The sequence below is a fragment of the Carcharodon carcharias genome, chromosome 26, assembly GCF_017639515.1.
Source record: "Carcharodon carcharias isolate sCarCar2 chromosome 26, sCarCar2.pri, whole genome shotgun sequence".
NCBI classification, from domain to species: Eukaryota; Metazoa; Chordata; class Chondrichthyes; order Lamniformes; family Lamnidae; genus Carcharodon; species Carcharodon carcharias.
In genome coordinates, this window is record NC_054492.1 from 12,773,536 (window position 1) to 12,796,629 (window position 23,094).

Here is a 23,094-nt window from a genome sequence, read left to right on the forward strand (position 1 = left end):
AAGAAAGAGAACAGGAAAATCCCCATTATTCACAATTAAAGCTGAATTCCCCAAATTAAAAGACTTTCAGAGGAGGCAATCCACATATAGGATCAATCATAACCTTTGCTTGCAATAAATTAAGTATTTTCCTCCCACCTTTATCATTTTCCAGTTTATTGGCTGGCATATAACAGCATAAAGCCACTGTCCTCTTCAAACAATGAGTTAAACTAAATGTTACTGATGCAGGTTCAACTGCTACAGCAACTTTGGGAGTTAAACTTAGTCACACTGTGATGTTGATTGTGCACAGCATCATACCTAACAGTGGAACTATGAATATGTTACATGAAGTATTCTGAAATGAAGGACACTGGTGTATTATCATTAATGGTAAAAATGATACTGAACCTAGCAACGTACAGGACCAGAGGAAAACAAAACTCTGATCGGACTAGTCTTGAGGCTCTGCTTTCTCCTTCCTTTCCTCACATCCCCAATGGAAAAATCTACTGCCACCTATTGTAGGACGTCATGGTGATGATAGTCACTGCAGCAAACCACTAGAGATTGACTGGATCTGTAACCTTTCTTGCTTCGAAAAAAAAAGCAATTTCATTTTTATGAATGTGCTTTCTATAAATCCATTCTTGGGATGTGGGTGAGACAGGGAAGCCCTCAAATTGCTCATCACTGGTCATTGGTCCTTCTGTAGTGCTTTTTTTTTTAAATCTGAAAGATTTGCTCAGAGTGCTCCTCACTTCAGAAGCCACAATCTTAAAAGAAAATAGAACAGAAAACGTGATCAAAATACAAGCTCTTACCAGAATCTTCTATTTGTACTGATATCTGAAAACTGTGTACCAGCCACACAGAAGTACAATATTTTATATAATAATATAAAAGCAAAATACTGTGGATGCTGGAAATCTGAAATATAAACAGAAAATGCTGGAAAAACTCAGGTCTGACAGCATCTGTGGAGAGAGAAACAGAGTTAACGTTTGGAGTCTGTATGGCCCTTCTTCAGAGCTAAAAAGTAGAAATGTGATGAAATTCATACTGTTTAGCGGGGTGGTGGTGGTGGTGGTGGTGGTGGTGGTTGGGGGGGGGGGGGGGGGGGGGGGGGGGGGGGGGGGGGGGGGGGGGGGGGTGTTGGTGGAGCAGGTGAAGCTGGATAGAACCAGCAATGGGTGGGGGCTAAGGAGAGATAGACAAAGATGTCATGAACAAAGGGAGTGTTAATGGTAGTGGTAAGGACTAAAGGAGGTGCTGATAGTGGCATAAAGGTTAAGAAAGCAGGATGTGTTAATAGCAGAACAAAGGTAAGCACTGTGTGAAAGAAGAACATGGAAACAGTAACAGATGGCCCTTTTGGGGGTTGGGTTGGGTAGGGAGCAGTGGTTGGGGGGAAAGGATAGAAAAAAGGATAAAACAATGAATAAATTAAAAAAATGAAGATAAGTGGATAAAAAATAAAAATAAATTTTTTAAAACGGGGATTAAAAAAGGAGTGAAGATATAGGAGAGCGTTCATGGTCTGAAGTTGTTGAACTCAATGTTAAGTCTGGAAGGCTGTAAAGTGCCGAATTGGAAGATGAGGTGTTGTTCCTTGCACCAGGCCATGTGGGCATGAGAGCAGGGTGGTGTGCTGAAATGGCAAGCGTCAGGAAGGTCTAGGTCATGCTTGCGGAAGACTGAAGGTGTCCTGCAAAACAGCCACTCAGTCTGCGTTTGGTCTCCCCAACGTAGAGGAGACTGCATTGGGAGCAGCAAATGCAGACGACCAAATTGAAGGAGGTGCAAGTGAAGCACTGCTTCACCTGAAAGGAGTGTTTGGGCCCTTGGACGGTGAGCAGGGAGGAGGTAAAGGGGCAGGTGTTGCACCTTCTGCGATTACATAGGAAGATGCCATGGGAAGGGGATGAAGCATTAGGAGTGATGGAGGAGCAGACCAGGCTGTCCCAGAGGGAACAGCATCTACGGAACGCTGATGAGGGGGGTGTGGGGAAGATATGTTTGGTGGTGGCATCATGCTGGAGTTGGCAGAAATGGTGGAGGATGATCCTTTGAATGCAGGGGCTGGTGGGCAAAAAGTGAGGACAAGAGGGAGCCTATCATGGTTCTGGGAGGGAGGGGAAGGCGTGAGGACAGAGGCGCAGGAGATGGGTCGGACACGTAGTGGGTGGGAGAAAACACCCCCCCCCCCCCCCCCCCCCCACCCACCACCAATATTTCCAAGTCACCTTTGGAATTATCTGTAGGGAAGCTAGCTTAATTTGGCAATTGCAGAGGATCAGTCTCTTGCTTCATTCCAGATACCTGACTCAAACTAAACCACTGACTTTCAAAACCATCAAGTGGCACCTTTTCGAGGTAATTTGGAATGGCTGGCTAACTCTCAGAGTCTGCATTTTCCTTGGCTCCTCTGAAATAGTAGCTCGTCCTGTATCTGGCCGGTATATTTACAAACACTTGCCATTTCAGCTTTTTTTAGCCAGAATTAGTTCCCGACAATTAATTTGTTCCATATTGCAACAACTTGTAGCCTGTGCCTCAACTACACATCTTCCTTTCAACATTATTAATGGATAGAAATCACAGAGTGTACTAATATGGCATTCTTTTCTCTTACCTTACATTTAAATGGTTTGACAGGTGAATGAACAATCATGTGGGTCTTCAGAGTCTGTTTTTGAACAAAAGTTTTAAAGCAGATGTGGCACTGATAAGCTCGGACACTGGTGTGAATTAGCATATGTCTCTTCAAGTTTGCTTGAAGGGTGAATTCACGTCCACATACTTCACACTTGAACTCTTTTACTCCCTGATGGAGAGGAAAGATGCAGGTGAGACTAGGCCTTTAGATTACTCAATGTTTCTGCTGAAGTAACGATTCAATCATAATTTGCAAACTTAAATCATTTTAAAACATAAATCAATTTACTCCCAAAAATGAAGATGCAGTAAAAGCAAAGCTACAAAACAAAGGGAAAATAAGAAAAGTAAATTGATGCATTTGTGAAGGGTGACGTTTTAAAAAGTACCCACAAAGAGGCTAAATCAGCACAGTAGTATTGAGTGGGGTGCAAGGGGGCATTAAATGCATTGTTTCATGGAGCTAAGAGAAATTTCTTGTGTTGACCACACCTATAGTGATTTGTCAATTCCAACTACACCAACAAACCAGAGAGGAGAAAGTGGAAAACCAGTCACCTTGGCTGACTGAGAAACAAAAATTCTTCTTTGCTGGAGAATGTTGGAATAGAGGGGAAAATATAACCAGAATAACTTTGCTACTGAACCACCCCAAGGAGATGCAAACATGATTTTGGACTGGAAATAAATGTTAACTTGATTGCAGCCAGCTGCCTGCAAGAGAATAGTTTGAGTTATACTGAGAGTCAAGTTGAATTCAGAAATACTAATGAAGATTGGAAGCTATAATTAAAAATGCCTAAGCGCCCTGCTATAACAATCAGGCAGAGTCAACATGGTTTTGTAAAAGGGAAATCATGTTTAACCAATTTATTGGAGTTCTTTGAAGGAGTCACATATGCTGTGGATAAAGGGGAATGAACCAGTGGATGTACTGTACTTAGATTTCCAGAAGGCATTTGATAAGCTACCAGGTCAAAGATTATTGCAGAAAATAAGGGCTCATGATGTAGGGGGTAATATATTGGCATGGATAGAAGATTAACTAGCTAACAGGAAGCAAAGAGTTAGCATAAATTTATCTTTTTCTGGTTGGTGGGATGTAACAAGTGGTGTGCCACAAGGATCAGCGCTGGGGCCTCAACTTTTTAGAGTTTCTGTAAATAACGTGGGTGAAGGGACCAAAGGAATGGTTGCTAAATTTGCTGATCAGACAAAGCTAGGTAGGAAAGTAAGTTGTGAAGGGGACATAAGGAGGCTACAAAGTGACATAGATAGGTTAATGAGCAGGCAAAGGCCAGGCAAATAGAGTATAAAGTGGGCAAATGTGAAATTGACCATTTTGGCAGGAAGAATAAAAAAGCATATTATCTAAATTAGGAGAGATTGTAGAGCTCTGAGATTCAGAGGGATCTGGGTGTCCTAGTGCATGAATCACAAAGGGTTACCATGCAGGTGCAGCAAGTAATTAAGAAAGCTAATAGAATGTTATCATTTATTGTGAGGGGAATTGAATACAAAAGTAGGGAGGTTATGCTTCAGTTATACAGGGCACTGATGAGACCACATCTGGAGTACAGTATTGGTCTCCTTATTTAAGGAAAGATGTAAATGCGTTGGAAGCAGCTCAGAGAAAATTTACTAGGCTAATACCAGGAATGGGCGGGTTGTCTTATGAGGAACTGTTGGACAGGTTGGGCTTGTAACCACTGCAATTTAGAAGAGTAAGAGGTGACTTGATCAAAACCTTTAAGATCCTGAGGGGTCTTGACAGAGTGGATGTGGAGAGAATGTGGGAGAATCTAGGACTAGGGATCACAGTTTAAAAGTAAGTGGTCGCTCATTTAAGACAGAGATGAGGAGAAATTTGTTCTCTCAGAGGGTTGAGTATCTTTGGCACTCTCTTCCTCAAAAGGTACTGGAAGCGGGATTTTTGAATTTTTTAAAGCAGAACTGGATAGATTCTTGATTAACAAGGGGGTGAAAGATTATCGGGCATAGGCGGGAGGTTACAATCAGATCAGCCATGATCATATTGAATGGCAGAGCAGGCTTGAAGGGCCGAGTGACCTATTCCTGCTCCTAGTTTGTATATTCATTATGTTCACAGGTCAGAAAGAATCTTTTGGAAATTATTTTTTGGCCCTGAATTGGTCTAGCTTTGTTTCTTATTTGCCCCTCTCAGAAGATTACATCACTGCTTGTGGTTGGAAGCAATGGCGACTAGGTGGTTTCATTAGAGTATGATCTGGGATGGGCTCGGTGGAGCAGCTTGCCTTTTCCTGCCTATCTTTTTTAGATGATTGCACAGAATTCTGACATCCAGAGCAGACTGCGGGTTTAAGATGGGGCAGAATGAATTCTTCACTCAAAAGATACAGGCATTCCATTAAAAAGGTAACTAAACTGAAAGGTGAAAGCAGCAACAGAAGGCCATGTTAGTAGTTAGTTTTCCCACTAAAAGTAGGTCTAGTAATTCTCCCAGTTTCATCATTTTCTTCTGGATTCTCAGTTTCTGTAATGCCTGTCTTAATGACTATTTTCCACTGTAAAAGTTCTGATATATCCCATTTCTTCTGCTAAGGCTTTGCCTCATCTAGAGCCAACACATTCCCTACATAGTTAATTTCACCTCCTCTCAATCATGGAGCCTTTTTTGACTTGACCCTCTTTTATACTGGACTCTGCGTGCACTGCCTGAAACACAATCTTTAACAATCCAACTAACCCAGATGGACCAATTACTCACTGGCGTTTTCATTCATCACCTTCATTCCTAACAGCTTCACCCTGGCTATCTCTCATTCAACCAAGGTTGATGCAATACCTGGCCATTAATTCCTTTGCAAGCCATTTTCTGGTGCTCTCCTCACGCTTTGTCTAGCAATTTGTGTGTGCTTCCTCCAATGTAAAATTGCCATTCTCACTGCTCACAGGGCTATCTCTATAAGTAGATAGATAAAATGCAGATAAAGGCAAAGTACTGCAGATGCTGGAAATCTGAACCAAAAACAAAAAATGCTGGAAAAACTCAGCAGCTCTGACAGCATCTGTGGAGAGAAAGACAGAGCTAATGCTTCGATTCTGTATGACTCTTCTTCAGAACTCTGAAGAAGTCATATGGACTCGAAACATTAATTCTGTCTTGCTCTCCACAGATGCTGTCAGACCTGAGATAAAATGCAGACTTTGGCAAACCTCTCAGTTCCGACTGCAATTATGATCCTGGCCACCCCATGGGTTGCCTCTAACTCCCCTCCAACTTTAACCTTTACATCTTTAAAACTCCGACAATATCACAACACAATTTTACACAAAGGTTTTCTTGTGGGCACTCTACCATCTAGAAGGACAAAGGCAGCAGATGCATGGGAATACCACCTGCTGCAAGTTCCCCTCCAACTCACACACCATCCTGACTTGGAAATATATCGCTGTTCCTTCACTGTCGCTGGGCCAAAAACTTGGAACCCCCTTAACAGCACTGTGGGGGTACCTATACCACAGGGACTGCAGCGGTTTAAGAAGGTAGTCCACCACCACCTTCTCAAGGGCAGTTAGGGATGGGCAATAAATGCTGGCCTAGCCAGCGACATCCACATCCTGTGAAAGAATAAAAAAAATTCTGCAGCCCTCTGACATTTGACACTGTAACTGTCACCTTCTCTTTCCTGTGTTTTTCCTAATCACTTTCTAGTTTGTTCCCTTCCACTTGAGCTTTGTTTAAACTCGCCTTTTGTCTTCCACATATCTGATTAAGATCAGGCTGGTGAGTGTGCATATCATCCAGGATTTTTCACCCCTAGTTTATTTCAAATCTGTCCCTAAACAATAGGACCATTAGCAGCTGTTTATTCTACTGATTAAGGAACATTCGAAAGTTGGTGCACTTGGCAACGAAACCATCTTGTTTCAATCAATCTTCAAACAGGGAACTGACTTTCCATTTCCAGTTCCGATGAACAATCTTCATCAAAATATTCACCTAGGATATTCTTTCAGCTGTACTATTTCAACATTTTCAACTTCAGACTTTCAGCATTTAAATCTACTTTAGTATCATAACCAAGAGAAGCTTGACAATGTCTGCTAGATTTAATAGCTTAGTTTTTAAACTTCCCCCAGCTACTACTCCTACTCCCAATCCCTTGAGATGACTAACTCAAACTGAAATACAATTTCACAGGCAAGGGATCCAAAATATAACTTATAACAGAGTTGGGTGGAGGGGCGGAGGGGCGTGGGAGGGGAACGAAAGGGAGAAATTAACTACCCACACAACATATTGGAGTCTTCTTTCCCCAAGGTTATTGCACACAGTAAAAATGCTACAAAGTTCAAAAAAAAAGCTTAATGTTAAATTATACAGTATCTTCCCTCGCAGCTCCAGTTATATACAATATTACACAGTCCTTGATAGTTAAATGCTAGGTTTAATTCCGCCACATAGAAAGAATCTGAAAATAAATCCACCAAAATCATGACCATATTAAGTTGATAGTATTTCAAGTTTTTGCTAGGGCAGTGTGAGCACTAAATATAGTGTTGACTAGCGGGAGCAAAATCGACAGTTCTATTTCAGCATTGTCAGTGTCCTTCAACATTGTGGTTGGTGTGTCCATATGGTGTGGGACCCTGATGTGCAACAAGATGTCTCTTTAGCTGAATGGGTAACACAAGGTACAACCCATATTCAATATAAAACATGACACCTGCCATTTTCATGGCTTTGCTTCATGGGCCTTCAAGTCACTGGGACAGGTAAATCCCCATCCACAGGTTCTGCAGCTGTATGGTTTCATGCAGCAACATGTGCCATTTAAAATGGCTCATCTGTGTGAAGGCTTTATCACACACCTCACATTTGTGTGGCCGATTGCCTTTATGAGGAACATTCAGGTATCAAACTGGCAAAATTGCTTTAAAACCCAACATGCTACTTAGATGCCACTTGAATAGCCAACTGTTCCCAACAGGCTTATGTAAAAATAAATCCTCCACTATAACTACATTTTAGTAAAAACAATTAAAGCTCGAGTCAATGAGAAGTGAGGTGGCATACTCTCTAAAACCTGTCAGCCAGATTAGGTTAAAAGAGACAGGCTGAACTACAATCAACATCAAGAATAACATTTAAGGTTCATCCATCTTCAGTTTTGTTCTCAAGATTCTGTCAATCTTTACCGACAGGAATGCCTTCAATAGCAAATTTGATTTACAGACAGGACAGGCGGGCAGTCTTACCTTGTGTGTAAGCGAATGCTGCTTCAGGTGATGAGGCTGGGTAAATTCCATACCGCATTCAGTGCAGACATACGGGCGGATATTCTGATGTTTCATCATGTGATTCTGAAGCTGACTTCGGTAACTGAAAGTTTTGCTGCACTCTGTGCATTCATACGGTGTGGGACCTTGATGTGCAACAAGATGTCTCTTTAGCTGAATGAGTGACACAAAATCCAACCCACATTCAATACAAACATGACACCTGCCATTTTCATGCTTTGCTTCATGGGCCTTCAACTCACTAGGATAGGCAAACCCCCGTCCACAGACTCTGCAGCTGTATGGTTTGATGTCAGTGTGCAGCAACATGTGCCGTTTAAGATGGCTTGTCTGTGTGAAGGCTTTGTCACACACCTCACACTTATGTGGTCGAATGCCTTCGTGCGTAAGAAGGTGCATCTGTAAATGACTCGGCTGCTTAAAAAGCTTGTGACAGTGTTGGCATTCGTGCGGCTTGATGCCACTGTGGCCCAATATGTGAGTGACCAAGTTATATTTGGAAGTGTATGATTTTTCACATAACCGACACTGCCATCGTTTCTGCCCTTCCCCAACATCAATACAATAGGAATCATCAATCTGTACATTAATATCCAACCGATCTATTTGAGCTCTTCTGTTACGATCCTCCTGCTGAGGAGCAGATATCTCAGTTTCATATGCCACTTGGCGTTGCCATACAAAGTTACGGTTCTCCCCGGTCACTGACTCTTCTGGAAACTGTTCTTCCATCTGGACTAAAGTCGGCGATTTATTTGTTTCAAAGTAACTGCTCATTAACTTTTCCCCTTCTATGCCAACCTTCTCCTGCTGATCAGCAGAATTACAATGAAGGATTTCCTTATAGTTTGAGGGAAAATTAACACTGTGAACATCTTGAGTCCTTTCACGAAGAGGGCGGTGCATTTGTTTCCTTTTGAAGTTACTTATGTCAATCATTTTTATTCCATGTCTGTACAGAACACTGTTGGACTGATTCTCTGCATCATACTCCGCCTCAACAGTTTCTTCCTTACAATTTTCATCATTTTTTTCAGCATGTACTAGCTTCACGGGCTGCCGTTTCCTCCTTCTTGCTTGTCTTTCAAAAGTTATAAAGCCATTCTCTGCTTCTAAACTTTCCTCCTCTTGTTGTTCAAAACATTCTGATGTGTTGATCACATCCAGTCTAGGGCTTTGCTCTGTCGTCATGTGTTCAAGTGCAATGTTTTTATTAATTGATGCATCTGGCATATGATAAATTCCATTCTCTCTGAATGGAAAGCTAAAAGGGCCATTCTGGCCAACCAGTCCCAAAGTAGCTGCTTGTGCAAAGGATAATATCACAACAGGATCTGTTTGAGTTCCAGTATTTACAAGGTGATCCATGACTTTCAATGCATTACCAACGGTTCCCCAAAGAGATATCTAAAAAAAAAGGTCAGAGACACAAATATACCCAAAAGTCATTTTTTCCTTTTTTATTTGTTTTCAATTATCTTTAAAAAGTCAGGAAAAGTAAGAGTAACTTAGTTTTAGACTAAAATATACATTACACAATTCAAAAATCTCTATACATCTCTCAATTTAAAAAGAAATTTATGCAAACTAGACCAAGCTTGCAGAAAACAAGTGAGACAAAATTGAGTGTACAAATCTGTCAATTTTCCAGTTAAGTGCTAGTTACATATTTAGTAACGCAAACTTTTGAAATTGTAGCAATTGTCATCGTCTAATTATAATTTAGAATACCACTAAATGCTCCAGCTCCCAAAACAGGATTGGAGATGCGACTGGATCTAAAATGTAATTTCCCATTGTCCTCTGGTTGGTTGTGTACTTGCTTCCCTGCTAGAAGATTTTACAATGAAGTCCCATTTGCTCTCATAGTGAGTACAGGTATATGTAATGTCAAAGAAACACTATCTATTACATACAATGATGATCTTCTCTGCTTATTCTGCTGAACATTAAAATAAGTAAGTGCTTTTGTGAACTGGAGGAGATGACAGTGTTTTGTCCACCATTTTTAGGAGTATCTTTTTACAACACTGCTTTCCCACAGGATCCCAAAGTGAACATGTAAAAATACAACTATTTTTAAAAGTGATTTATATGTTTCTCCTTCTAGTACAGTTTGCTTTCTGAAATTCTAACTTTCCAAAGCATAGATCATACCAATTTGATCGCAAATCTGAAAGCATTAATATGAAGAAAAGCCAGCCATTTGATTTGGGGAGGGAAACAGACATGAAAAAAGAAGCTCCATTAGGAGGAGAGAAAAAAAGATAACAGCCAGCTCCCAACATGGCCAAGATCAGCTAGCTCATTTTCACTTCAACTTAAAGCTTTAAATTTTTTCTTAAACAATCCTTTGTTCAACAATTTCACTTCACTGTAGCATGCGGCATCTAATTGCAAACGCAACAGGAATATTTTGATTATGATTCATTGCTAACATTGTATGTCAACTTGTGGGTGAAGCATAAGTTTTCATTCACATATGAATGTGAAAGAATACAAGTCAGAGAGAAAAAAAAATCAAGACATGTTCAAGTATAAGAATGTCATCAAAATGAAGCAGTTCTAAAATCACGTGGTCACACACGGTACTAGAAGATTGTCCAACACTGCAAGCCTTTTACTACTGGTAGCCCTTGCACCATGTACTATGATGTACAAAGAGAAGCACCTCACTTCAGAATCAATCAAAACTGACAACTCCGCAGCAAATTAGCCTCCAGCTGACGAAAGACAGAACACTAGTTACAACAGTTACTTAAGTTACTTAATGGACCCAGCGATTATACTAGAAAGATTTGGAGGCCTGTCCTACAGGTTAAATAAAAACAGGTGTAGACAGGGAGGGAAAGAGACAAGGCAAAGGGGAATGGAGAGTGGGGAGTGAAGTATGAGGAAAGTATGATTTTAGAAACGTACAAATGCAAGAACCTAGAATTAGTGCAGTATTCCATATGCAATATTAGCTTCAAAATTTTCATTTCAACTCCACCTTCTTCTATTGAAGGTTCATGTCAATAAGACACAGCTTGCATATTTACTTTCTTAGTTGTAAACAACTGACAAGCAATTAAGAGAGATGATCAGCATATAGCTTAGACAAACCAATCTTGAAAGATTGATTGTAGCTTTGCAACAAAGATCTGAATACTCCAATAATAGAGGTTTTTTTTAAAAAGGAGTTTGTAGAACAAGGCAATGACTTCATTCCTTTTCTTCCCCCAACCCCACTTCACATCTTTTCCACCCATCCACTTCTTGAAAGCCTAGCTTCCTTGCCGCCTAGAGAGTCCAGGTGCTGGCCTCCTTTTGGCCATCATGTCCAGTGGTCATTTTTCACCTATGAGATGCAACAGCAAATGCCAACTGGCTGTTCCACTGTGGGAAGCATCTCAGCCAAACCGTCCTTACCTTTCCTGTGTTGACCTTTGGACAGTAATCAGGAGAAGGAACTCTAGCTGATTGTCAGAGGGGACAAAGGGAAAACATAATAGTCCTATTCCGATGAGCTAGCTCAAATTGGAGATTAAATGTGCAACCATTGTGCTAAAAACAGGTGAAGAATTTCAAGGCATTGCATTTTCACATAAACTTTACTGGAGATCTCTTTTTGAAAAAAAAATACACGTCAGCATATCTAAAAAAAGCCTCAACTCTTGATTACACACCAACGTATAAATGGAGGTCTAACAGGAAGAGCTTCTGAACTTCCACTTCCTTTTATATAGCCCCAGAAAGTTCATACATCGTCATCAGTGACAAGGGTGAATGTTCAGGTCATTAGAATGTTGGAAACAATGCACTTTGATTTGCAACAAACTAATACATTACTGCACATAACTCACGATATATGCTTAACGGATACATCATGGACTACAAATACAAATTTGGAGAAGTCCATTAATGTTTTCAATTGGTTACAAAAAAAAGATTTTAATAGGTTACGCCACCTAGAATGACTTCAGTGTAACTGAGGAATTAACAGAAGAGCATTTCTTAAAAAAAAAGGTGCAAGCAACAGATGTGCAGTCCAAGTATGGATTTCAGTCCATACAATAAAAAGGAAACTATGATAATCACTGCAATTTTTCAAATTAAGGTACAGTGACAAGGTATGATGGCAACTTTACTGTACCCGTAACATGAAAAGAACGAATTCAAGGTAAAGGGATCAGTTTACAGTCAGATGTCTGAAGGTATTAAGAAACTAAATATATGCTTCATTTCAAGAAGAAAGATATCATTCTCCCTATTAAGGAAAGGGAGGACCACAGGTAGCTTACAACACAGAAGTCCATTTGACCCAGTGTCTGCCAGAGTTTCGCTAAAGCAATCCAAAACTAATCGCACTACCCTGCTCTCTCCCCATCTCCCAGCTAGTTTCAAAATAAAGGTGGTATTGCTGGGAACACCATTAAAAAAGGTTTAATAAATTCTTGCATTCATTTTAAAAGACAGGTAGTTCAAACTGTTAGTATTGTTAATTCACATTCAAGTAGATTAATTATGCACTCAAAATGGGTCATTCATTATTGCCTAATATTCACTTACGTAATAACCAGTGATCAGAGTTTACTCTCTGTTATGGAAACACATGTAAATTCAACATAAATAGAAGGTGATGTTAACTTTACTGCAACACCTGAGGGAACAAACTGAAGCACAGAAAACTCAGGTTGAGTAGAAAATAAACCAACCGTAGATCAAAAGCACTATGTTAGAACATATCTAAAGGGAGCAGTTCCAACTCTGTCATTCTAAGCAGAATCATTTTTAAATGAATCCCATACTAATGATGTATGTTTGCTCAAACAGAAATACTTTTTTCCCCTTAAGTAAACCAATTCTAACAAGAAGTAGATAAAACCTTGACTTCAAATCTCTCAGGTAAACCTACTCCAATTTAGCTTTAAAACCTAGATGTAATAAATCATTTTCTCAAAATAGAGTCTGATACTGACCTAGGGGTAAATATTTCTCCATTCAAGTACAAAACTATACATGATGACATTTTAGAGACTATATTCTGAACACCAACTTTAATAATACTGAAGATAGTGATGCTTAATTGGACTAATAAAATCTGTCACCGATAATTTGCTTTTAAAAATGTCAGCTGGCCATAGGAAAAGCTGTGGAACTTATAACAAATACAAATACAGCAATCTTATAATCACGTACAATTTGTGGCTGATTGTCCCATCAGTGGCAAACTAGTCTAACAATATGGCAAACTTACTCAACTTTTCGAATACTTGTTGAGTTTTCTTTTCAGAATATTTGAGAAGAAAGCCTTGAAATTATTCAATGTATGAGGTATGGCATCCTCTTCCCTCCATAAATTTGAGGTCATCCAAAACTCTGCTGCCACATGTCTTAACACCCAGCAAGTCCCATTTCCCTCCCAGTCCTGCTCGCTGACTTATATTGTCTCCTGATCAATCAACATTGTGAGTTTAAAATTCACATCCTTGTTTTCGAACACTGCCATGGTCACGCCCCTCCCTATTCTCCCCATCCATAATTTCAAACCCAAGATTAATGTCATGGTTTACCAGGCAGCAGTGATCCACATGCTCCTATATGCTTCAGAAACTTGGACAACCGACAGCATGCACTTCAAAGCACTGAAGTACCACCAGCAGTGCCTTTGCAAGATCCTCCAAATATAGTGCCAAAAAGGGCAGTCCAACAACAGCATCCTTTCCTAAACCAACACACCCAGCATCAAGGCGCTAATCACTCAAAGCCAGCTCCACTGGGCAAGACACCAGACACCTGAAGTAACTGCTCTACCAGGAATTCAGTTACGGTAGGAGACTCACAGAAGTACAGTGGAAACACTTTAGGGATGCCCTTAAAGCATCCCTGAAGAGGTCAAACATTTCCGCCAACTCATGGGAGTTGCCCTGGCCTGTGCTCAGCAAATGGAGAAGGTTCATTTGGGAAAGCACCAAACATATCAAGAGACTTCATTGGGAACATGCAGAGAGACAGCACAAAGCGTCAAACAACTCAACTACCCAATCCTTTAAGCACCACCTATCCCAAGTGGTAGAGTCTACAGATCGTATATTGGACTTATCAGCCATCTCAGAACCGATGGAAACAGAGGGAAGCAAGTAATCCTCGATACTGAGGGACTGCCTAAGAAGAATCAATGCTACTCTTTTCCATTATCACATTCTGCTTTCTTACCTTTACGCCATTAGCAGCACCTTAATATAACCATTACCACTCCCTTTGTGCTTCAGTTCATGACACCTTTGTCAATCTCTCCTTTGTCCCCACCTGTCACTGGCCTTCTATCCAGTTTCACCTGCTCCACCACCACCCCTTAAACAGTAAACATTTCATCACATTTCCACTTCTCTTCAGCTCTGAAGGGTCATATGGACTCGAAATGTTAATTCTGTTTCTCTCTCCACTGATGCTGCTAAACCTGCTGAGTTTTTCCAACATTTTCTGCTTTTGTTTCAGATTTCCAGCATTCGCATTATTTTGCTTTTATCTAAGAAGAATCGCCCCTAGTCCCACAATCATCTCAGATATCTGCGCTCCTCTGGCCTTTGGCACATCCCTAACTTTAAATGCTTCATGTATTGGTGGCTATGCTGTCACCTGCTGAGGCCCTAAACATTGGAATAACCTCCCTACAACACCCGCTTTTCTGCCTCCTTTTCTTCCTTAAGGCACTCCTTAAAACCTAGCTCTTTGCCCAAGCTTCTGGTCATCTGACCTAATATCTCCTTATCTGGCTCAGTGTGACACTTTGTTTATAATGCTCTTGTGAAGTGCTTTGGGACATTTCAGTATGTGAAAGGTCCTATATATGTATATAACAGAAGCATCAACCTGTTCACTTTAGATGGGGTTAGTGCCTCTTGAAATAACACGAAATTTCACACAAGTTTGTAACTTCAAGGCAAAGCTCCTTGTTTAAAACAAAGTTTAGAGATTTCTTCCTGTGACGTACATTTCACTGAATTTGTTACGTGCAAACAAAATTCAGTGTTCACATGGCACTGAAAACCTCATTACATTCCTCATAACAGCCCCAACATCTAACTCCACGAGCATTCAGGAGATTGGGTAGCAATGGTGATTTTGGGGGAAGATACATTTAACATTTCAGGTCAATGATCTCTCTTGTTGATCGAAATATTAAACCTACATTTCTTTCTCCACAGTTGCTGCCTAACCTTTTGAGAGTTACAAGCATTTATCTTTCTTGTTCAGATTTTGAATATCTGTAGTGTTTTGTTTTTCAAAATCTAACACTTCCTGCTGAGATTTTCTTACTACTATAGTCAGGCTATGAAATTCACAGCAACATAGAGAATTTTTAAAAATGTTTTGCTGATTGAGTGCAGCACAGGGAGTGCAGCACAGGTTTACCAGAACAATACCTGGGACTGCAAAGGGTTAAATTGTAATGCTAGATTACACAAACTAAGGCTGTATTCCCTGGAATTTGGTAGGATAAGGGGTCAACTGATTGAAGTTTTCAAGATATTAAGGGGAACAGACAGGGCAAAACTGCTTTCACTGGTTGAGAGTCTAGGACCAGGGCCATAGTCTGAACCAGGACCATACCTTTCAGAAGTGAAATTAAGAAACACTTCCACATGCAAAGAAGCAGCTTGGAACTCTCTTCCGCATATGGCAATTGATGTTTGCTCAATTATTCGTTTTAAAATCTGAGACTGATAGATTTTCCAAAGGTTAACCAAATGGTGTTAGGAATATGGCATAAAGATGGGTATATGGAGTTGGGTCCACCATGATCTCATTAAATAGAACAAGTTCAAGGAGACTAAATATCTTCCTCCTGTTCCTAAGCGCTATATATGCTATCTCTTGAAAATCTATATCCATCAAGTTATAGGGACCACCTGATGATGTGCAGTTTTCATGCCCCAGAAGACCACATATTCTTTAAAACTTGAAATATTGTTCCTTTGTATTAACATATTATACTGGTCTGTGATAGGATGTAGGCTCTCCTTAAAACTTTCATTTTTTTTTAAAAAGGGGGAAATTTGACTCTATTTTCCCTTATACTTAATTTCTACTTCAGCCCTCCCCACCCTTTTGACAAATGTGTTTCAGTCATCCCTCCTCATTTATACCATCCCACGCATCAAATGTTTTTATATACACCAAGCCAGATGGAAGCCAGTTACCAAAACTTCGTTAGTTGGAATTCTATGCAGTTGCCAATCCAATTTGTTTCCCCATACATGGAGTGAACTCTGCTAATTAGTTTTCTTAATTAAGGTGGTCAGAAACCCACAATCTGAATTATCCACATTTTCTAGAGTCATTCATACATAGTAAAATAGTTGCTACCTGGTAGCATTCTGCTAATTTTCTTTAAAAACCAGCTTTCCCCCAGTTACAAAACGCAACAGACATCGATCCCATAGTTCTGGTTATTGAAGACTTCTGCCACTACATCGGTTGCTTAGCAACAAGCTACCAGACTACACAACACCAACTCTGGGTTCATTCTCGAATCAGCCTAATTCAATTAGAGGGAGGGTCATTTAACTTGAAGGAATTAAAAAAAGAGGTTTGTTATCTTGGACAAGCTTGCAAACAAAAAAAAATCTCAACCTGAAAATAATGATATGGTTCAAGTCTATAAACAAACATTTGGAGTACCTGCTGGGTTTCCTAAAAATATTACAACTGAACATAGTTCTTGGGATAAGGCATTGTTTCCAGTTATAAGAGAAAGCAAACAGAAACGAACAAATTTGAACATAGATTAATAAAAAATCATGAATTCAACCAAGGCAAATTTCAAAATATATCTGCATTTTTTTTACTATATCTAGAAACAGTTTAGAGAACAGCCCACACAAACATATTTTTTGTAATATAATCAAAAATATTTATTCTCGCTATCAAATCTATTACTTCCATTCATTTGGATTTAAGGACATGAACCAACTTAATCAGGAAAGTTTACTTTAGCATTTACTTAGCAAATGTAAACATCAATCTTTGCTTATTCCCGTCTGACTAAAACAACCATAACAGAAAGAACTTATGAAGGTCCAACTGTTGTCTAAAAAAAGAATTGCATTAAACAGGAAGTCATTTTGCTTGAGAGCAGAGTGCTGAGATGCCAAACAATCTAAAAAAAAAACAAGGATGGCCATTGCAATTGCAAAGATAAGATTACTACCCTGTAATCTTTTCCCATGTATAACAGTTTAACAGCAGTGCAACTTCTTCATTTCTGTTCTTGTCTTGATGATAATGGGAAACAAAAACATCCTCTAAATCACACATCACCTGACTTCAACAACATGTCCATTCATTCTCCACTGATGAGTCAAACCCCCTTCTACCCAACACTACTGTGGGAGTACCACAAGAACTGCAGTGATTAAGAAGGTGACCCATTACCACGTTTTCAGGACAAGTAGGGATGAGCATTAAACTTGGGTCTTGCTAGTCTCACCTACACTCAGGATAAATTTAAAAAATAGTTTTTGAGGGTAAACAATATTGCTGATGTTCTCCATAGTTTTGATCCCCAACTATATCGATCTCCCAGATTAAGGATTACATTGTAACCTGTTTATAAAGTGATACGTCACAGGTGATTTCTGAAAGAGAAACATTATATAGTCTGTATGACGATTGTCTGACCTTCTGCTACAAATTGGAGAAAATATCCCAAAGAGGAAGGGAAAGGGGGTTTATTTAAAAAAAGGTTTGTACATTTGAATATAAGATGCGATGAGGAAGCCAAATAAGCAAATGGCAAAACTGCTGTTCAAGTGCTAGTGACGTTTATGAAAGCTACAAAGACCAAAAAAAACCAAGTGGTTGATGCAGTGGGAAGAACTTACAGAACAGCAAGTTTCCGTCCATATTGTCAATTTGTAGTTAAAGACAGTGAGCTAATTGATGAACAGATCTGCAATCTCATCCTTTAGCTCAACTCGTATACCTTGAAGTCTCTGGCACTTACAGGCAATCATCCATTATTTACTTGAACGTACTCTAGACAATGAAGTTAAAGAAAGTCGCCTTAGTCCCAGAGGACCATAGGCTACTCTCTCATTAGAGAGATGATTGGTGGTGAGTTTAACCTGAGGGTCACCACACCTCAGCCGAGGGGCATGGTTGAGAAGGTAGAGCCTTCAGGGATGACCTCAGCCGGTACAGGAATTGAACCCATGCTGTTGGCGTCATTCTACATCACAAACCAGCAGTACAGCCAACTGAGTGAGCTAACCAACCCCCACAATATCACATTCTCAATACCACAATACGTGGGCAATATCACATTCTGATTACAAACAGATAGTATGGAGTTACTTGATTGAGGACACCTTCATAGATCCTCTTTGTGACAGGCAATGAGACACACGGCATTGTTCTTAATCACAGCTAAGAGCAGTTCAGTTTGAAAGTAACACATTTGAAAAATATGAAACTATTGTAATAGAGAATTAAATGCTCAATTCAAGGCAACCAATACATGATCTTAACCTTCAACTCACTAGCATATCCTCAGTTTCCCAAAATAATACATTTACCTTAGTATGGTACATGGCCTTATGTCACTGCATGATGTAGTTATCAAAGTAAAGCCAAAACTGACAATAACTTGCATGTATATATTGCCCTTAATGAATCAAAATGTCCCAAGGTGCTTCACAGGAGCATTGTCGAACAAAATTTAGTACTGAGCTACCTAAGGAGATATTAGCACAGGTGACCACAAGCTGGGTTACAAGCCAAGTTTTAATAAGCATCTTGAAGGAGGTGGGCGAGGGCGCACGCGAGAGGGAAGCAGGGAGATGTACAGATGGAGTTCCCCACCTTGCGGCCTAGGCAGTTGAAGGCATAGCCCTCAATTATCGAGTGATTAAAATCTGAGATGTGCAAGAGGAAAATTGGAGGAATGTAGGGATCTTAGAGGGTTGTAAGATATTACAAAGATAGGATGGAACAAGACCATGAAGGGATTTGAAAACAATGAGGATTTTAAATTCAAAGCACTGCCAGGCCGGAAGCTAATAATATATCTTGTGAATATTTGAAGTTTACATCCAAAGTATAAGTCTCTAAAATTAATTAGAATGGTAAGTAATTTCTACAGGCATTTCTCTCCATCTTACTTTATTCAAATCATTTGATGGATCTGCATCCCTATCAAGTAATTTCTCTCTAGTTATTAGATGCTGTGCATGTTTTGAGGTCCTTCTTACCATCATGCTCTAGTTTTTCTCCCCAGACAAGTCCCTTCTCTCTATGACTTCTGAATATCTTTACAAGCTTTACTCATAATCCAGGTAAAATTTCAGTATTGTGGGCATGTCATTAAATGGAAAAACCTGTTACTTTGGCTACTGGAATTATCTTGCACTTCTGCTGGATTTTTCTTCCATGTGTCAAAAATGGCTGCATCACATTAGACTTTGTTGCAAAATTGAACTATTATATTCATTTACTTGATAATATTTACAAGTAGTATATTATCTGGCTCTGCAAATGGAAAATTTAAGTCTCAATCTTTATAATAAACCATTATTATTTTGAATTTTTTTTTTCTACAATGAGATTTCTTACGTGTTTCCTAAAACTGCAGTAGAAATCGTAATCCATCTTTCTCTCAAGATTCCAGCAAAACCTCTCAATTCTAATTGTCTCAGCTATTTAAAAATCTGTTTCAGGTTTGAAGAGTTTCTAGGGCTTCCTTTATTTAAATAGCTGACCTCAATTCAACAAGAAGGTGCCTGTCGTACCTACACTGATCCACTCATGCTAACATTTGAATTAGAAGGCTTGATTCCCTTCTGAAGTTTTGAAGACAACTGACCATACCTCAACATTTGTATTGATTCAACCAGACACAAGGTTTCTGACTACATGTTTCATTTTATTCTTTACATATTGTGACTGGATTCAGAGACAGCCATCAAATCAAGGCAAAAATCATCTTTGTCAACAGGTACTGTACTTTCACATTCAATTTTCAGCCAATGTACATGCAAATAATTAACTTAAGATCTGTCTTTTGGTGCCCATCTTCTTTATATGAAAGCAGGAAAGCTTTTTCCAGAGTTTCCTCAGTAATTTAAACACAAGCCCTCCCCCCATCCAAAAAATCTCAATGTTATTCAGGAAAATAAAAAGGAAAGCCTGAATAGAGAGAGGGAAGGAGGAGAATAGGAACAAAAGAGAAAGAACTACAGAAAGGGGGTGAATGAAAGAAGAGAAGCTTTGAAAAAAAATGCAGACAGCTTGCAGACAGTGAGCACAAAAGAGAGCTGAAAGGAGAAACAGAGAGATGTAGAAGATAAAAAAATCTTTCTACCAGAAATGAAAAGAAAAAAACATTTTTCAGGCTGCTTGAAGAGTAACGACACATCACAATCTGAGTCTAACAAAGAGAAATCAGTGGTGACAATTTAAAAAAATGCAAACATCTTTATGAAAAGATGAAAGACCCCATTCTCTTCAGTCAGTGGTTATGTTTTATTTTAGCAATTACGAAGATGGCAAAAAAGTTGGTTCCTTCACCCATCGCTTAGAAAAGCCTCGTCTCTTTGGGAATGAGTTTCTCTCTCTCTCTCTCTCTCTCTGTGTGTGTGGAGACGCCATTAATTCTGGCTATGGCAAGAGGGAATGTGGAAGTGAAAGAGTGAGAGATGTTTAGCAGGAGGAGATGGGAGAGGGAGGTGGGGATGGGGATGCCTGTCCCTAAGTTAAAGCCATCAGACAGACAGACAGAGAGAGAGAGGGGGGGAGGGACAGAGAGAGGGGGGGGGGGGGGGGGGGGGGGGGGGGGGGGGGACAGAGAGAGAGAGGGGGGGTGCGGACAGAGAGGGGGGGGGGGGCAGACAGAGAGAGGGGTGGGGGGGGACAGAGACAAGGGGTAACAGAGGAACAGGGTGGGGGGAAATAAGGGGGGCACAGGGCAATTACTGACCTGGTCAATCCAGCCGCAGGAAACACCCCGTCTTCTTGGCCTTGAATATGTAGCGAGTGAAGGAGGATCCGCACCGTCTGCCGGAAGGAGGGAGAGAGAGAGAGAGAGGGAGGGAGGAATGGAGGGAGGGACCTTGAAGGGATGAAGACACCGAGTGTGAGTGGCGGCCGCTGAACCGGGGCCTGTGAAGCCCGGGCCCCCTCCTCCTCCTCCTCCTCCTCCGGGGGGGGGGGGGTTTAATAATCGGGATCCCCCCTCCCCCGGGGCTGATTCATCTCACAAGCCGCCGGCAGCGGCAGCAGCAGCAGCAGCAGCAGCAGCGGCCCCATGTAAACCCCCCCCCCCCACCCCCCCACCGGAGGCCTGTGGCCTGCGGCTTCTCCTCCCCTCCCCCAAACCGCCCTCCTCCCGGGGTAACTCAGCTCCGGCCGGCCCCACAGGGAAACCGAAAGGGGTCGGCCGCAGGAGCCGCCGGCTTCCCCTCAGCCGGCATGGCGGGTTGGAGCCGCCTTCCTGTCCGGGTGTCTCTCGCCTTGTCGGTTGCCCCAGGCCCCTCACCACCGCCGCTGCCGTCAACTCAAGAGCAACACACACACACACACACACACACACACACACAACCTAACGTGATGGCAGCTCCGCCCGGCTGATTGACAGTCCTCTCAGCCAACCGCCCTCCGACGCCCCCGCCGCGCTGACGTAATCCGCCAATCATCTTGCAGCGGGGGGGCGGGAACTTGACTGGAGTCAAGTTCGGTTGCACGGGAGAGTGTCACTGCGGCTGTTGGTGCCTACACAGTGACAGCCACTGAGTGACAGTTCATATATACTGCCCAATGCATCAATGCCTGACATAACAATTGGAGAAATAGTGTAAAGCACCTAATATTTTAGATACATATAATCATACAGCACAATAAAGCCCATTTGGCTCATTGTGTCTGTACTGTCCCCTTGACAAACTGTCATTAACATAGATATTAAAGAGTAGTGCTCCCTATACCTAAACATGCAGAACTCTACAGGGCAAATACGCACATTACCATCCTTGAAGTTATTTCCCTTCGTTACTTTTTGACGAAAGGTCACGAACATTAAAATGAAAGCAAAATATTGTAGATGCTGGAGATCTGAAATAGAAACAGAAAATGCTAGGGGGGAAACTATCATAAACATTAACCCTTGTTTCCCTCTCCACAGATGCTGCCTGACCTGCTGAGTATTTCCAGCATCCACAGTATTTTGCTTTTATTCCTTTCATCGTGTAGCTGATTTGAATTTCTAATCAGAAAACTTTCAGCACATGTGGATTTAGTAAAGCATAAGGAGAAGCATTCAATGAAATGCAAGCCATCCACTTCTACAGTGAATTGTGAAAGTAGTGTTAATTTTGTCAAAAGACAAAGCTATTCGTTTGGTTGCAAATAACATTGGAGATACTCCACAATTATTGTAGTTAACAGTTTTCACCACCTTATTCTATGTTCTCTTCTGAAGTATGACAAATGAACCCAAATTACATATTGACACATTGTAATAAATATTTATCAATTTTCATATTTCATACTTAAGAATTAAATAATTCTGGCACAGATCATTCGTAATACTGTTACAACAAAATAAGAGATCTACCTACAATTATGCTCAAATATACTTTCCAATCACAGTGTTTGATACATTGTAATAAAACAATGAGCTTAATTCAACTTGATTTATCATATTAACTGCTATCTAAAAGCTCAAAGTTGCCCCAAAAAGTTGTCTACATCTGTTGACTCATTCAGTTCAGGTCCTTAGCCTATTTGCCTTAGTCACTTGCCTGAGGCTCTGGCGTTCTCTGCCCTTCTACTTAAATGTGGTTTCTTCTTCGTTGAATCTTCCTTGACAACACTTATTTTCCCTTTCCTATTGCTTCTGCTTTTATTTTCTGTTTATGTCTTCTAAACTGACAGAACTTATTTTACTTCTCTAACTGCCAGACATTTGCACTGACCTTGAACTGTTCTTGCTGATTCTCACTCTATTTTGTTCTTTTAAACTACTCTGCTGATTTTTTACACATCTATCAGGGTTTTATGTTGCTATACTTTGCTTGTCAGTATTCTTGGTATTTAAGTAAACTCTCTTCACTTTGATTATTTTTCTCTAAATCTACATTGATAAACGTACCTTCTCTTTAAAACTCATGGATCCAAATGGCAGCCATG

General features: G+C 40.5%; 1 protein-coding gene across 3 annotated transcripts in view; it reads right to left on the minus strand.

The window, feature by feature from the left end:
- The window catches only part of znf710a (zinc finger protein 710a), a 34,462-nt gene extending 13,274 nt beyond the window's left edge, over positions 1-21,188 (minus strand). Inside the window, exons 1-4 of one of the 3 annotated variants that reach the window (XM_041175337.1) lie at positions 20,888-21,188; positions 7,885-9,333; positions 2,623-2,809; positions 730-758 (exon numbers count right to left, since the gene is read on the minus strand). In XM_041175337.1, coding sequence (XP_041031271.1) covers positions 745-758; positions 2,623-2,809; positions 7,885-9,294 — 1,611 coding nt within the window. In that variant the 5' untranslated portion in view covers positions 9,295-9,333; positions 20,888-21,188 and the 3' untranslated portion in view covers positions 730-744. Of the gene's footprint in view, positions 1-729; positions 759-2,617; positions 2,810-7,884; positions 9,334-20,887 lie in introns of those variants that run through there. The other 2 variants (XR_005941464.1, XM_041175335.1) reach the window with 2 other exon arrangements.
- Between the last annotated feature and the right edge of the window lie 1,906 nt (positions 21,189-23,094).